This window comes from Petromyzon marinus, chromosome 33 (genome assembly GCF_048934315.1).
Source record: "Petromyzon marinus isolate PM22_M1 ecotype Great Lakes invasive population chromosome 33, UKy_Petmar_22M1.pri1.0, whole genome shotgun sequence".
NCBI classification, from domain to species: Eukaryota; Metazoa; Chordata; class Hyperoartia; order Petromyzontiformes; family Petromyzontidae; genus Petromyzon; species Petromyzon marinus.
In genome coordinates, this window is record NC_133699.1 from 4012666 (window position 1) to 4029351 (window position 16686).

General features: G+C 52.8%; 1 protein-coding gene across 4 annotated transcripts in view; it reads right to left on the bottom strand.

The window, feature by feature from the left end:
* Nucleotides 1-16686, bottom strand: part of LOC116948331 (hypoxia-inducible factor 1-alpha-like) — a 77060-nt gene that overhangs the window by 49038 nt on the left and 11336 nt on the right. Inside the window, exons 1-2 of one of the 4 annotated variants that reach the window (XM_032964896.2) lie at nt 3889-5803; nt 3241-3434 (exon numbers count right to left, since the gene is read on the bottom strand). In XM_032964896.2, the coding sequence (XP_032820787.2) occupies nt 3241-3434; nt 3889-3980 (286 nt within the window). In that variant the 5' untranslated portion in view covers nt 3981-5803. The other 3 variants (XM_032964897.2, XM_076071459.1, XM_032964898.2) reach the window with 3 other exon arrangements.

Sequence of the window (16686 nt, forward strand, 5' to 3'; positions counted from 1 at the left end):
GGACTAACATCACCACAACCAGGGCTAACATCACCACAGCCAGGGCTAACATCACCACAACCAGGACTAACATCACCACAACCAGGGTTAACATCACCACAACCAGGACTAACATCACCACAACCAGGGTTAACATCACCACAACCAGGACTAACATCACCACAACCAGGACTAACATCACCACAACCAGGAGTAACATCACCACAACCTGGGCTAACATCACCACAACCAAGGCTAACATCACCACAACCTGGGCTAACATCACCACAACCAGGACTAACATCACCACAACCAGGGCTAACATCACCCCAACCAGGACTAACATCACCACAACCAAAGCTAACATCACCACAACCTGGGCTAACATCACCACAACCAGGGCTAACATCACCACAACCTGGGCTAACATCACCACAACCAGGACTAACATCACCACAACCAGGACTAACATCACCACAACCAGGGCTAACATCACCACAATTAGGGCTAACATCACCACAACCAGGACTAACATCACCACAACCAGGGTTAACATCACCACAACCAGGACTAACATCACCACAACCTGGGCTAACATCACCACAACCAAGGCTAACATCACCACAACCAGGGCTAACATCACCACAACCAGGGCTGACATCACCACAACCAGGGTTAACATCACCACAACCAGGACTAACCTCACCACAACCAGGGCTAACATCACCACAACCAGGACTAACATCACCACAACCAGGGTTAACATCACCACAACCAGGACTAACATCACCACAACCAGGGTTAACATCACCACAACCAGGACTAACATCACCACAACCAGGGTTAACATCACCACAACCAGGGTTAACATCACCACAACCAGGGTTAACATCACCACAACCAGGGCTAACATCACCACAACCAGGGCTAACATCACCAAAACCTGGGCTAACATCACCAGCACATACTGGGCTTCATTTCTCACTCTGGCTTTGTGCGTTCCTCTGAATTTGCGGTTAAAACTAAAGTCGCGTCCTTTAGGACATCTGCTCGCCGTTCACCGGTCATGCAGCTTGCTATGGCACAGACACCACAGCCACCCGCCAAACCCCGCTCTGTTGGGGTGGAGGAACGAGCGGAGGTGAGGTGATTGAGGCGTTGCTCTAAACTATTGCCGTTACGGCTCAAATTAATCGCCGATCAAAATTAATTCGCGCGATTTTGGTTTGTCAGTGGGTCCGGGGGGGGGGGGAGGTGAATACAAAACTCACCGAAGTGGGATGGGGGCGGAGGGGGGGGGGCTACAGGGACGCGACGCAATATTCGACGAACTTTAAAAGAATGCTCGACGCGAAACCGAATGAGTAACAATCCGATCTGCTTTCGTCCGCAGTCCATTCTGCTCGGCCTCTCGCCCCCCCCCCCTCCGCCCCCGTTCTCGCCCTCCCCCCCCCCCACCCCCCGTGTGTGTGAAGAGAGGCTGTGATGAATACCCACGGTTAAATTGCACTAATTTTTTGCAGCTTGTCCAGTACCCCCCAACGACCAGAGACACGACATATTAATAACTTACACGATCTAACCCAAAAATCTCTATTATGAACAGCACGGAGGGTTTGTAAATCGTCGTCGTCGTCGTCATCGCCGTGATCATTGCATGGACGCTTGACTGTGCAAGGAAGAATGCTGTGGCGGATCGACTGCCGGGGTGTGAGCTGGGAAGTCGATGTAACGCGCGCGACCCGGTCGTTCCACCTCCCCGGCGAGAACTTGCGACGCACATTACGTTTCGCGTTGGAGCGGGACCACGTGCTGTGCACGCAAGTGCCCTGGGCCAATACCGCGCGGGATAATTCAGCGGCATTTTTGTTTAACCGAGCCTGACCCTGCCCCGCGACGCCGAAAAGGAACAAAAGCGGTGCAGGGTTATAGCTCGCTTCAACGTAATATTCTGCTTGGTGGTACTGGTCCGGTAGGCCATTCGCAATCGGAATCGGAATATTTATTTGAACTGGAGGAATCCTACGATTCACGAAGCTCTTTGTTCACGGAAGTCCAGTAGGGGCGGGTCAGAACGGTACAACAACAAACAACGCAAAAACACGGCAGGAGTGCCAAGTATAGCAAAGGTAAACAAATCACTTACAAATATACAAATTACACAGAACGTGATGTTGCCGCGATATTAAACTACAAAACCAACCAAACTATAAACCCATTTTTATTTTACCGGGTCAGACGCGACCTGGCCGTTTTCAGACGCGACCTGGCCACACATGACAGCTCAACGAAGTGGCTCATGGTCGTGTTGGAAATTTATAGCGGCAGTCAAATATTCGGAACGATCTGAACGATCTAAAGGCGTGTTTCTAAATGTGGGGTGGGGGGGGGGGAACCGGGAGAACATGAGCTTTGCTAATATATTTCTTGATGGGAATTTAGAAGGGAGAGGTGGGGCGTCGGGGAGGGGGGGTTAGCGAAGCTCACAGTCACTCCGACGCTACATCGCCCTCATCATCAGGGCTGCCCCCTCCGCACAGTTTTCCAAGACAGTCCTGGGATCGCAATGGGAGGGAGGGAGTGAGGGAGGGAGGGAGTGAGGGAGGGAGTGGATGGGGCAGCGATGGGCAGGGAGAGAGGGGGCGGAAGACGTTGCCGCAGTTATTTTTCGACGAACGGACGGCCGTAAGCGCCAGTTTCCATTGCCTGCGCACCGAGGGATCCGCCGGTAATCCCTGTGCCATGGGGGGCGTCCGCGGAATTAATTTATTTTAAAAGCGGCCCACCTGTTGCTTGAACAGGAGAGGAGAAATCGCTCGCGCGCCCGTCAACAACAGCCGGCTCGGTTCGCCTCCCCACGCGGGTTCCGACGCGTCGCGCCGCTCGGCCGCGAACGCCGATGGCAATCGGCGTCGCGCGACGAAGGCACACCCAGAAGACAAAGAGCCCCCATACTAGCCTCATCACGGACTGTTTTGTGGAAAGTGCTCTTTAGTGGACACCTATGAAGGCTGGCACGGCAGACGAGGGAGTTGGGTGGCCAGCACCACGCACGGCCACACCTTGTCTCTCGAGCGATAACTTTTACAGACACGCATCATTTGAGGCCGCGCCGACCTAGGTGAGGCCCATTAGCGGTCCGGATACTCGTCACTGGTGTCGGCCGTGAGCGGGAATTAAAACTCGGTTCAAAGCGCGGCACACGCCAACCGCTGGCACCACCGCCACTACATTCGCCCACACACCGACGAGTGGACTCACGGTTGGGCGGCAGCAGCTGGCGCAGGCGCAGGTAGCTGATGGCGAGGCGCATCACCGACGCCTTGTCCAGCGCGGCGGAGGCCGCGGGCGGCAGCGGCAGCTCCCGCGCCAGCTGGGCGAACACCTCCGTCTCCCAGCCACGCCGGCACCGCGCCGCGTCACGGGACTTCTCCTTGCGCCGCTCCGAGTACACCCTGCCGTCGCACAGCGCGTTGGTCGCCGGGTCATAACTCGTCGCTCACGTACACACAACGGTACAGGACAAAGATCCCCCAAACCCTCGCCCCGTATCGCCTGAACAGACTGTTAGGGGCCAATGCTGTTAGCGAGCACCCATGATGGTCGGCACGGCACACGAGGGGGTGGGTGACCAGCACCACGCCCGGCCGCCTTTGTCCCCTTTGAGGCCGAGTCGACCTAGGGGAGGCCCAGGACCGGTTCAAATAATCGTCACCGGTGTTTGGCCGCGAGCGGGAATAGAGCCCCGTTCGCCAGGTTCGTAGTGCAGGGCGCTAACCACTACACTACCGTTCCCGATACACACACGCGCACGCAAGTAGCAAAACCCACAATGCTACCTTTGCCCCGTTATGGGGAACAAAAAAAAACAATGGCGGAGATGGAGGCGCGTTCAAAAAAATGTCTCACGCAAAAAATCGCCGAGACTTTTCTAACCATGCCCGAGCCGGAACACTGAACCGCGAGGAGCGGTGATGTAACCTGGCACCCGAGGGCCCCATCGCGGTACAATCGCCGGAAGGACACTCCCGCCGCCGCTATATTAACCGTCAGGCCTTCATCTTCCCCGCACCTCCAGCTCGCGCACACAAAACGCGACGTCGCCCCGATGTGAAACTATAAAAAAAAACAAGAAAAAAAACTCTGAACTGGTTTTTATTTTACCGGGTAAGGCCCACTGAGCCATATGGCAATATTTTTCAGAAGCGACCTGGCCACAAGTGATAGCTCAGCGAAGTGGGTTATCGTCGCGTAGAAATTTGTAGTGGCAGCCAAACGCTCTGAACGCACGCTGATTCTAAAAGCGGAGGGGAAAACCCGGAGGAACCACGGGGAGAGAGAGAGAGAGAGATGTGTAAACTCCAAATATACAGCAGGCGTCAGGGTCGGGGTCGAACCCATGACCTCCTGCACACCAGGCGAGGGAGATAACATTTCGCCACATTGGCGCCCCGAATATCTGTCCAGAGGCAGACGACATCTCAGTGATGTGTAGCTCGTTAAATATTTGTAATCTCAGGATAACACGTAGTAGGCTTTCACGATCAATATCATCCATAATACAGGTTTTTTTGGGGGGTTAGACCGCGTAAATATATAAATGTGTCGTTAAACTGGTGGACTTCTCCACAAATCTGGCTGTTGCCAGATGAAGATAGTTGTAATTATTGGCGAAACGTCGTACTCAGATTGTAAATGGTTCTCCAGATTGTAAATGGCTCGGCTCTCCAACACACCGGTGGTGCTGTACGAGTGACGAATTGGCACGTTCTGTTTACGTGACAACCATTACTAGTTGGCGGTGTTGGGTGGTGGTGGATTTAACGAAACAAACAAAACCAGGAAGCTTGCGACTTGTAATCGGCGACCTACATTCCACACCCGGCAGTTGTTGTTAATTGGTGTGATGCACCGGGACAGTGAAACAGGCATGAATTTCCATCTAAACTACACGGCCAACGGTGAATTTGTCATTCGTGTCCAATTGCATTACCTCCCGTTAATTTGAACGTATTTTGCCCCGTCTCTGCCCTCGTCACGAGCTCCGCGCGGTATTTACGCTGCGCAACAACCTTCGCCGCCGTCAGCAGCAAGTGATTATCATCTTGCAGACGATTCCATAACAAGGGACGCAAGGACACACGCGGGATTGTGAGAAGCACAATGCCACTTCAGCCGGCAGCCTCGTGAACGTCAAATCACGTGACCGCGAGCTCACGCTATGCGTGCGCGATCGCCTTTCGGTTTTCACAGACCCTCGTGCGCGGACTTGCGCCATTTCAGTTGGGAATAAATATCGACTTTCGTCTTCGTGACATCCCTCCGACATCTGCTGATGTCATTTTGCAAGCATATTCATTCAAGTTTGCCCATGGCACTGAAGGATCTGGTGTTCACCACGTAATTTAATGTCAAAGAGATGGTTCATATTCGGTATAGTGGATATATGTATATTTTACGTCTCACGTGGTTCACGGTTTTATCCTAACTGTGCCGCGTCACGAGATGACGTTTCCATTCGGAACTCTCACTGAGCAGTGCAATAAATCGTACATCAGAGAACGGCACGTGGAAGTATATATTACAGAACTACTTCTTGAAGTCCCTGCAAGCCATCTCTTTAATTCACACACACACACACTGGCAGATGGTCAACTTTCTCACACCGCAGTGTAACGTTAGTCCCACTGCAGTTAAACCGACACTTCAAATTCTAAGCGCTGCAATGAAGTCAAATTAGATATTAAAAAAAACAGACGATTGTAATTCTATGGATGTATGTTGACTTCTTTCGCACCATACGTAGCCAACCTTGCGAGTTGGAGGTGCGGGGGAAGGACAACAAACTTAACGAAAAAGAGCAGTTATATATGTACAAAAAATGCATTATCAATCGAGATGATTTAACAGTGCACAGCTCCACAACGGCTTCCTAATAAAGTCCAAGACGACGCAACGGAGGGTTCTGTCGTGCACAGTCAACGACGCCCGGGCGGGCGGAGGGTGCTCAGCGCGGACCTCATCGCCCGGGACTTTCAACCCCAGAGCCTCAGCGGCTCCGGCTCGGTGCCCCTTGACCCGCGAGCCACCCCGAGACTCGCACTTTAAATAACGCCTTCCCCCCCGCAGCGCTCACACACTGGCCTGCGAAAAATCTGGTGACCAACCCCACCACCAACCCCACCACCAACCCCACCACCACCCACCCGCGACATGGCCCCAAACGTACCCCTCTCCGCTCCCCATTAATAGGACCTCTCAGAAAACAAACAAGAGGTTTCCTGCATTTGACCTCAACTTACCCTCCGCCCCCCCCCCCCCCAAACATTTACAGCCAATCTCGGATTTTCCTTTTTTTCTCCCTTTCAAATAAAAAAAAACGTCCACTGACACAATTTGTCTCCTGCGACGACGTCGACCCGAACGAATATAAAATCCCCGGCGCTCTTCGATCGTGCGGCGCTCCCTCTCTCACCACGCTCGCCAGCGCGTGTGGGCAGAGGGAGGCATCGCCAACATCATCCCCTGGCGACCGCACGTGACCTCCCGTCGTTGAGTGGTCGCGCACACGACGGCTAAACAAACTTGTTTTTGTCAGATTTTTTTTCTTCTTCTTCTTCCAGCCGCCATACCCTACGACCCCCCCATCTGCCGCACCCCCCTGCGCCCCCTCCTTCTCCCCCCACGATCAACTTGGTTAACGCACTGACACGCTCACAAGCGCTCACGCGCGCGCACGTGGCAATTAACGCGTTCGCTCGGTCGCGCTCAGAGTGCGCGCAGGAGGCGCCCAGCGGTTTTGCTACCACCGCTTGCCCCGCAACAGTTCCCCCCCCCCCCCCCCACCTAACCGGTTCAACCTTCTCTCCTTTCATACAACACCGGTTCAAGGGCTACCATTTTGCCTTTGTCTTTGCGCTCGAATAATTTGCGGGGGGAGTTTGGTGGCGGCACATTTGGCGATCGCGATGCGTTCGAGACCTTCGATTTTACCGGCCACGGCAAACATCGCGCACTGACCAGTGTGGTGAAGTATGGTCAACTCCCCCCCCACCCCACACAACCACACCCCTCCCCCGCCACGGCATGGATTGATTGCACGTTATTTGTTTCATTACAGCGACTCGCGAGAGCGCTCCCCCCCCCTCTCCCCCAGTTTTTTTTTTAAGTTTCCTCCGTTCGCATGAATACGTCCCAAATCTCGCTCGCAGCCACACAATGTCCAGGCGGACGAGAGGAAATGAAACTGCGGTTTTTTTTTTTGGGCGAACGTTATTTACGAGGCGCGGAGAGAGAGGGAGAGACAATCGCGCTGACCTCAGCTCACCCGGGGCCACCGCTGCTGCTGCTGCTGCCGCTGCCGCTAACCGCACACGATCCACCCTCCCCATCCCCTTGGCCGCGAGCATTCTCCCAAACCGTGCAGAGGCAGCCGCGGTCGCGCGTCAAACTTTTCGCTTCTAATTAAAGAATCGGGGTCGCGGCCCGGCCCCACCAACCACCCCCCCCCCCAAATCTCCTCTATCGCACGCGGTGGGGGGGGGGGGGTCGGAACTCCGAAATAAGCGGCGTCTCGTTAGAGCGGCGAGATGCGTCTCTTATCTCCGTGCCCCTAAGGACGATGTGTGCGGTTTACAGAGGGGGGCAGGCTACCCCCCCCCCCCAAACACCCCCACTTGCCGATCTCGTCAGCAGCAGCAGCAGCAACAACAAGCGGCCTTTGGCTGGCAGTCGAACAAAGGCCGTGGGCCACGGCATCGCGCGAATTCAGACGCGCTTCTGCGGCCGTCTGGAATGCTCCTCCTTCCGACATTAGGAAGCCGCCGGGAGCAAATTTACTTTTAAAGCATCTCGACTGCAAAGCTTACTTCTGTGGCACTGCTTTTTGTGTTTAGTTTGCTGTCCTTCCGGCGTGAAAGGAGTCCAACGTGCATACGTGCGTGCATGGAGGATGGCGAGAGGCGTGCACACGCACGCAGGCACGGGAAACAGCGCCCCCCCCCCCCCCGCGTCGCCTCGTGGAGCCGAGTTCGTCGCTCCATCTCCCCGCGGGTCGAGTCCCCTATGGGCGCGTTCCCCTCGCCTCGGCCGCTGCCACTACAACGGTGGTGTTGGCTGCCGGCCACCGTCATGACACACACACACGTGCAGTGTACAGCCAGAGGTGCCCTCCCCCCCCCCGCCCCCCTCTGTGTAGCCTCAACGAGTCCCCCCGGGGGGGGCAAGGGCTGTTGGCGAGCAGATATGAAGGACGGCAACGGTGCACAAACGGGGTGGTGGTGGTGGTGTGGTCGGTAGCACCACCACCACCGCCGCCGCCACCACCATCACCAGCACTACCGCTACCACCGCCACCACCACGCCTGACTGCCACCACCAACACCAGTACCACCGCTACCACCGCCACCACCACGCCTGACTGACACCACCGACACCGCCAACGCCTGACTGCCGCCTTTTTCTCCCCATTGTTGATGCGGTTTTTTTACGCCCCCCCCCACTGCCCCCCCCTGCCCGCCAGGTGAAGTTGGATCAGAATCAGAAACTTTTATTTATTACTGGAGGAATCCGATGAGCTACAAAGCTCTTTATCACAGATGTCCAGGAAGGGAGCGGGATTAGAAAGTTACAATAAAGAAGCAAATGCGGAGTCCAAAGTATGAAAAAAGATAAACAAATAACTAACAAAAATGTTTACTTAACATTTTTTTTATTTAACCGGGTAGGGCCCACTGAGCTGTATAGCGCTTTTTCAGAAGCGGCATGGCCACAAGCGATCGCTCAACCTCGTGGCTTATCGCGTGGACATTTATCACGGCCAAATGCTCTAAGTGCGTGACGTTGATTCTAAATGTGGAGGAAAAAACCGGAGAACCCGGAAAAAGATTCCACGCGACCACCGGGAGAGAGAGACACCGCAAACTCCAAATATACAGCAGCAGGCATCAGGGTCGGGATCGAACCCACGACCTGCTGTATACCAGGCGAGGTAGTTAACATCTCACCACCATAGAAAGGCGGCTTTCCCTGTGACTCTTGTCAATGCATTAGTGTCAATAAATAAATAAATAATAATAAATACTAAAAGGGGTGAGAGTGGCCCAAGCGGTGTGAGCTTTGTAATTGGGCTCAAAACAATCACGAGCGTGAGTCACCGCATCATCCCACACCGACACCACCAATGATCACTGCCACTGAACCACGCACTCCAGACCTTTCTTCTCAAAAAGAAAATCGAAGATGACAGCGGCATTATATAAGCCTCATGCCCGGAGGGTGCGACAGGAATCTTACGTAAGGAGCACGAACGCAGGCGACGTGGGAGTGCAGCTTGACAGGCTGCGAGGGGTGCTGGCGCAGCCGTGCTGCGAACCCGGCAAAACCCGAGTTTGATTTCCCCAGCCACGCCTAACATCGGTGAGAAATATCTAAGGCTTACTCAGCCTCGTGCGGTGAGTAGGGTTCAGCGCCGGTGCTGGCCACATCAACCCCTAAAAGTGCCGCTCGCTAGCAGCGTTTGCCCCCCGACAGCCCGTGTGGCTATACGCGGGAAGCCTCTGGCTTTGTACCACGAATATGCGATTATGGCCGACGGTCGAGACGAATCGACCCGAGTGACAGCAGAGGGAGGGATTTCCGCACGCGCAGGGGGAAGTCCACTGCGGAGATGCAGCGGCGCAGGTCAGCTCGTTCGGCAGGCGCCGTGCGGATTGTCGAACCGCACGAGTCACGGGAGACGGCGGTGCCACGTGTGGGAAGCCTTCACCCAGCAGTGGATGATAGATCAATGGCTGCTGCTGATGACGACGCTGCTGATGTTTCAGTGTTACGAATTCTGCGATTGAAACGTCTCGAGAGGTCTCTGCGACCCTCGGTGTCTGCTGTGAGGGAGATGCGCACCGTCCCGTATGTGTAATTCAGCTTCACGGTTATTTAGATTATCGCTGGACACTCCGTATCTGTGGCATTCCTACCATGCAAGTTGAATTAAATGCGGTTTTGCTGTGGTCTCTTGACAATTTGTACTCTCCCGGTTTCACTTAAATATATATCTCATAACAATAGCGTGTATAGTTTACATCCGTATAAAGGATAACAGACCAAGTATTGAAAACTGAATACAACTATAAAATGTAGCTATATTTTTTTTTATTCACCAGGTAAACCCCACTGAGCTATGAAGCTCTTTTTTCAGAAGCGACCTGGCCACAAATAAGAGCTCAACGAAGTGGCTCATCGTGTGGAAATGTACAGCAGCCAAATACTCTGAACGCACGTTTCTAAATATGGAGAGAAAAACCGGAGACCTGGAGAAAAACCCACGCGACCATGGGGAGAGATAAATGCAAACTCCAAATATACAGGCATCAGGGTCGGGATGGAACCCACGACCTCCTGTATACCAGGCGAGGTCGTTAACATCTCGTCACCGTGGCACTCCAAAATTAGAAACAGTCCGCTGGGCAAGCGACTGTGGTAAATCCAGCTCAGATCGTGGACCCACACTGCGAATGTTGGTTCAATGCAGCAGAGACATCAAAAACATCCACTCGGCGTCACCTCCAATGCTGCGTTTCACCACACGGACTCACGAGCGGCATGACCCAGGGGGCGGCGACCTGCGGCTCCGCAGCCGCATGCGGCTCTTTAAGGACCGCGCTTCGTGACGTTGTTCATTAAGGAACTGCAGCGTCGCATTGCGGCTCCTGAAATATTGAGTTGTTTTTTTTTCACCTAATTAGAAAAAAATGCACTTCTTGTTATGTCGGTTGCCGACCCCGGAGCTACGCGAAGCCGTAAGCAAGCGGGAAGAATCGGCGTGAACGGAGACAAAACATCAAAGAGCATTTGGCAAATTTACTCCCCACCCACAATTGGAACAAGGCATGAGGATGCTAGGAGGCCGTCTCAAATTGCCCGCGTTCTGCTCGCGGAGGCGGCAAATTGTTTAAGCGCACGTGACACGACAACGAACGCACGAGACCCGTACGATCGCGATGATTAGGAATCCATCTACATCACTACATCTGGGGCTCTCCCTAAGGACCGCCAGAGCCTTAATAGCCGCCAACGCTCCCTCCATATAAAGGTCGTTTAGCCACTGGGAGTTCATCAAAGAGCCATATAAGGTTCTGCATAATGTTTGGTGGTGGCAGGTTTTTTTCTTTCTCTCTTCTTCCGTGCTTATTATTAAACTCCCCGCAAACGCTTGCAAATGAACCCTTTACTGTGTTCGTCACAGCAAACGCCATGCCAGATGGGTGAGGGGGGGGGGGGTTATAACGATCGGGCGGCAGTCCAGGAATATTGACACATTGCTATAGATGAAAATATATAACCAGCAGCAGCAGCAGCATCATCACCGGCCATGATTTCGCCACTGCTGGATGAAGGCTTTCCCAAAATGCAACGATCCACCCGGCTCCCGTGCACGTGCCGATTTTATCGCTCCATCTCTGCGGCGAGGGGCGTTCTACTGGCGAGCGTGGCCTCCTCTGGCTTCCATTCCTATCGTTAGTCTCAACCACCGGTCAATATTCACACGATCCACATTTTGAAAACTCATCGTTATGACACGTGCGTGATTGTATATAACACGGACTGCTGTTGGCTAAAACAGCCAAATGTGACTGTGACACATTGGTCCAGATGGCCGAGAGGCTGAAGGGCTGAAATGTTATTCCATTTTATTTTGATTCGTCGTTAATTTTCGGGTTGGTCCCACTTAATGATCTGGCCAAATGTTGTCATTAAGACGCCCTCCTAACCACTGGAATAAATCCCCATGTATTGCCTGGCCAGGGCCCGTTGAGACTTTGAATATCTTTCTCAAGGGGGGGACGTGGGTTAAAAAGGAGGGAAGCAAACTAGGTTACGTTTAGCACATCGAGTGCGAAATAGAAATATGTTAAATTCCATAAATAACCGCTTCATTTACGCGTGATATCAGTTTAATCATTTTGTGTTGGTGCAAACACTGCAGTACGTGAACACGCAGACGCGCGTGGGCACACGGTCCCTTTGCGAGCAACACTCAGTCGTTAGTTACACACAAAGCGATTCGTTCACTCAGAATTGTCTGAGGACCTGTGATGGCAGAGTCAATCGCGCGCGAAAAAAACCAAAAACCTTGATCCGTAACTTTAAAAGACGGTGGCTGGGTGGTCGCAGAGATCAGAGTGCCGAGTGCCTAGCACTGCCGACATCCTGAGTTTGGACCCAGGTTTCGGTCAGCTCAGAGTTAATTGGGTTGTCGAGCAATTAGTGATTTGACAGTGTCATCCCGTTCACCCCCCCTCACACCCCCCCCCCCCCCCCGTCTAACACGGCGGGTGCGCGGGGGGTGATTGCGTTTTCTCCGCGAGAGATTCCCAAAGGAATATTCTTTTGCGTGACGACGACATCGTCGGGAGTTTGGCAAAAATAAGGGAGGGTTGTGGCCGACATCTCGCTCCGACGGCACCAGGGAGATGCGACTCACGGACCCACAGCAGCTGGTTTTAGCCGAGAGGACGCTGACCGCTTGCGAGATTATTTTTTGTTTTCTTTTTGCCGACCTCATTCTCACCACCCGCGGCCACCCTCTTGCCAACGACGCTCGACACTGCTGACAGCAAGGCGATTGCCGTCCTCGCCGGGCACGGCCAAGCGCGTGATTAGCAGCGTGCACAGAATTCCCTGGCGCGCGACGTGGCGCGCGACGCAAGATGTGACACGTGTCACATTCTGCTCTCGGTCGCCGAACGAAATGCGTCGTGAGGCCGCGCTCGTTGGGCACAAAGCGCTCGCCATGAATGAGCCACAATACCTTGGCTGCTGATCTCGTCAAGGGTAATAGACCATCACGGGAACTTCGGTCATCCTCACATCGGCGGCTTTTGGCTGGAGCTGCGGCACTTTTAAGTCGTTATTCAGATTGAATACTCGTTAATTTAAAACTGCGTGTTGTTTTTTGAGTTTGTTGTCCTTCCACGACACGTCCGATAAGCACAGTTGGCTATGTACGGTTAGCGAAAGAAGTTCAACATGCATACATACTGTACTACTGCCACCACTACCACCATCGTCATCCCCACCACGACCGCTCACCACGTGTGTAGCAACACTCAGTCTATAATGCACGCATTGTGCTCGGGCGAAATTCTCACATAACGTCGCGTTACGCACACATAACGCGACGTTATGTGTGCGTGTCACCGCTTGGCGCTATTAGCACAAAGACAAAGAGCCCCCGTATAGCCTTCACATATTGTTGCGGCAAGTGCTGTTTGCGAGCACCTATGAAGGCCGGCACGGCACACGAAGGGGGTGGGTGGCCAGCATCACTTCCGACCGATTTTTTTTTATACACCGCACCAGGTACTCATTTGAGGCTGAGTCGACCTAGGGGAGGCCCGTGACCGGTTCAGATAATCACCGCTGGTGTTGGCCATGAGCTGGAATCGAACTCGGGTCACCAAGTTCGTATTGCAGCGTGCTATCCACGACGATACCGCTCCCCGTTCATTTTTTACTTGTTCGCTTTGCTAAATGTTCAGCATTTTTAGTGATTTGTGCAGGGGCACATAATCCGGTCAATTGCCACCGCACACAGGCGCAATGGAACCTTCATCTTCTGAAAGCGGATATTTTGTCACTATAAGACAGACAGAGATTATCCCCGTATCGCCTTAACAGCTTGTTGAGGCAAGTGCTGTTAGCGATCACTTATTAAGGCCAACACGGTGCACGAGGCGGTGGTGCGTGCCTACCACCATACCGTTAAGAGGTCCTCTGAATGGATCTCAGAAGTAACATCTCCTTCAGCAGGCTGTTCTCTTACATAGGGGAGGTTGCACAGCTCTGTGGGAGTTGAAAATGGTCCATGTCTTGTCAACTATTTAAACTATAGGACAACTATTTAGTATTTTACCAGGTAAGGCCCACTGAGCTATACAGCTATCTTGAAGAAGCGACCTGGTCACAAATGATTGCCTAACGAAGTGGCTTATCACGTGAAAAATTTGCAGCGGCCACATACTCTAAACGCATGTTTATAAATGCGGAAGGAAAAAAAACGGAGGACCTGGAAAAAAAATCCACGCGACCACGGGGAGAGAGAGACACGCAAACTCCAAATATACAGCAGCAGGCGTCAGGATCGGGATCGAACCCTCCACCTCCTGTATACCAGGCGAGGTAGTTAACATCTCCTGTGTACCAGGCGAGGTAGTTAACATCTCCTGTATACCAGGCGAGGTAGTTAACATCTCCTGTGTACCAGGCGAGATAGTTAACATCTCCTGTATACCGGGCGAGGTAGTTAACATCTCCTGTATGCCAGGCGAGGTAGTTAACATCTCCTGTGTACCAGGCGAGGTAGTTAACATCTCCTGTGTACCAGGCGAGATAGTTAACATCTCCTGTATACCGGGCGAGGTAGTTAACATCTCCTGTATGCCAGGCGAGGTAGTTAACATCTCCTGTGTACCAGGCGAGGTAGTTAACATCTCCTGTGTACCAGGCGAGGTAGTTAACGTCTCCTAACCACCGTGGCGCTCAGGATGTCGACAGCGCAATTGCAATTACCACTGGAAATTATTCGCTGGGAAATCCTGCAGTCGGTAATGCACATCACACTCCGTGTTTTACACCCTGAACTGGAAACAATTCCCCCCCCCCCATCCCAATCAACACTACTTGCCCCCCACCCTGCCCCCCACCCTGCCCCCCACCCCCGACTCAGCTCCAGAAACAAGTTATTAAGATCAAGACGGTGCGAGGGAGACAAGTTTCACGGTGTATCCGTGTGTATTGTCCTTGCAAGGTTACGTGTTTCACGTGTATGAGAAATAGGTCATTCATTTCTTTAGAACTGTTTTTTTTTTTTACGCGTGTGTGTTTAGTTTGATGGCCTCCGACCACACCCCGCCACGCACCTCCGATGAGCACGGCTGGCCATGTACGGCAAGCGACAGAAGTCCCACGTGCACGCCCATGCGCTGTCCACGTGCCGCTGTATTCACAGCCGGATCACTTGAGGTTGACGCCGCGTAACGATCATCACTCAATTCGACGCTGAATTTATTGCGTGAACTTGAGCAGCAGATCCACTCATAATCTATTTATTGCGAAGGATATTATTGCTCTGAGTATTATATTATTGTTATTGCAGGCCGCGCGTGTGTATATATATACACACTCTCTAGTCTCGCGCATTCGATATTATTTGTGTAATTTCCAAGGTCCATTGCCGATAGCGGAGGTGACAATTAAAATATTTTCTTGATGACATAATACATATCAATAAGCCTCCGTGTTAAATCTTGTATGCGTGGGGCTAAGAGGTGGTCAGGATAGTAGTACGCCAATAGATTCCTGAGTCCATCCGTGCGGAGCACTGAGCTTTACCGCCTCGCATGCACGGTGGACTTTCTCTGGCCACTCCGGTTTCCTACCACACGAGAAGCCAAAATTCTCATTGATGAATTTTTTTTAGACCTTATCCTTTCTGGCAAGAATACAGGAGGTGTTCAGCTGTTCAAACACCAAATAGACACCGATGACAAGCCATCGAGTGAGCATTAACCACACACTCTTGTGGTGAAACATGCAAACGAACACGCTTTAATAATGCGCACGCATTGCCTTTGAAATTTATTGGCCTACACCAGAGACAACCTTCTTTATGGCCTGGTCGCAATACCACTGCGAGGCCAGAGAATGCCAAAAAAGGCAAAACAGCACAACGACAATGCAACTATCGGAGCACGAATAGCTCGGCTTGAGCAGTTGTTGCAGGAAAGGGTGAAGCTTATTAGATGTTTTTATTTTATTTTGTTACGGGTAAAAAAGCAGCTCATAAAGGCCAACTCTCATCAATGGTTACGGTATATTTAAATTATATTAAGGGCAAAGGCGCATCCCTGCAATTGCCTCGTTCAAGCCACTGCCGGTGAAAGGGCCTCCACTGGAGGGAGCCCTCCAGAGCCCCTCTCGTGGCTAATTTGGCCTACTCTTCCAGACTGCACGCAGACGTCTTGGAAGTTATGGGAGTCCCCACATTCGACCCCACCACACGCGGCCTGCCAGTAAACCTGCAGCTTCTGCATCGCACGTCCAGTGTCCTCACTGCTGGACCACGGCAGCGTCCCTATAGCGCATTACAAGTCACTAAATACATCGCGATTGTGTGACAGAGTAAATAAAGGGCGTTGTTTTCACTTTTTAGTGTTTAATTATTATTATTGTTATCGCACAGCGCACACTGCAAAAGCCGCCACCGGACTAAAATCAACGTGCCACGCGACCGGGTGCTGGTTGCTGGAATGTGTGTCGACGAAAACGTGAACGGAAAAAATATTTTTTGCAAGTAAAGTCGCCGTGTGCAAGTGAACGCGCGTGCAAGTGAACGAAGCCCAAATGAACGCACGTGCAAATCAACGCAAGTGTAAACGCACGTGTAAAATGAACGCGCGTGTAAATTAACGCTCAGGAGAGGGCCAAGGTGCCCTCCGCGCGTGTGTCCACACACGAGCACACACGTGTGAACACACACGCGCGGCGTGTCACGACAGCGGCCTCTGTGTGTGTGTGTACCGGCCCTGCGGGGAGCGGTAATGCAGCGGTCAGCGCTGCGCTCCAAACCCGGCGCGACCCCGGTTCGATTCCCGCTCACGGCCACCAACGCCACTGACAATTATCTGAACCGATCCCGGGCCCTGCCCT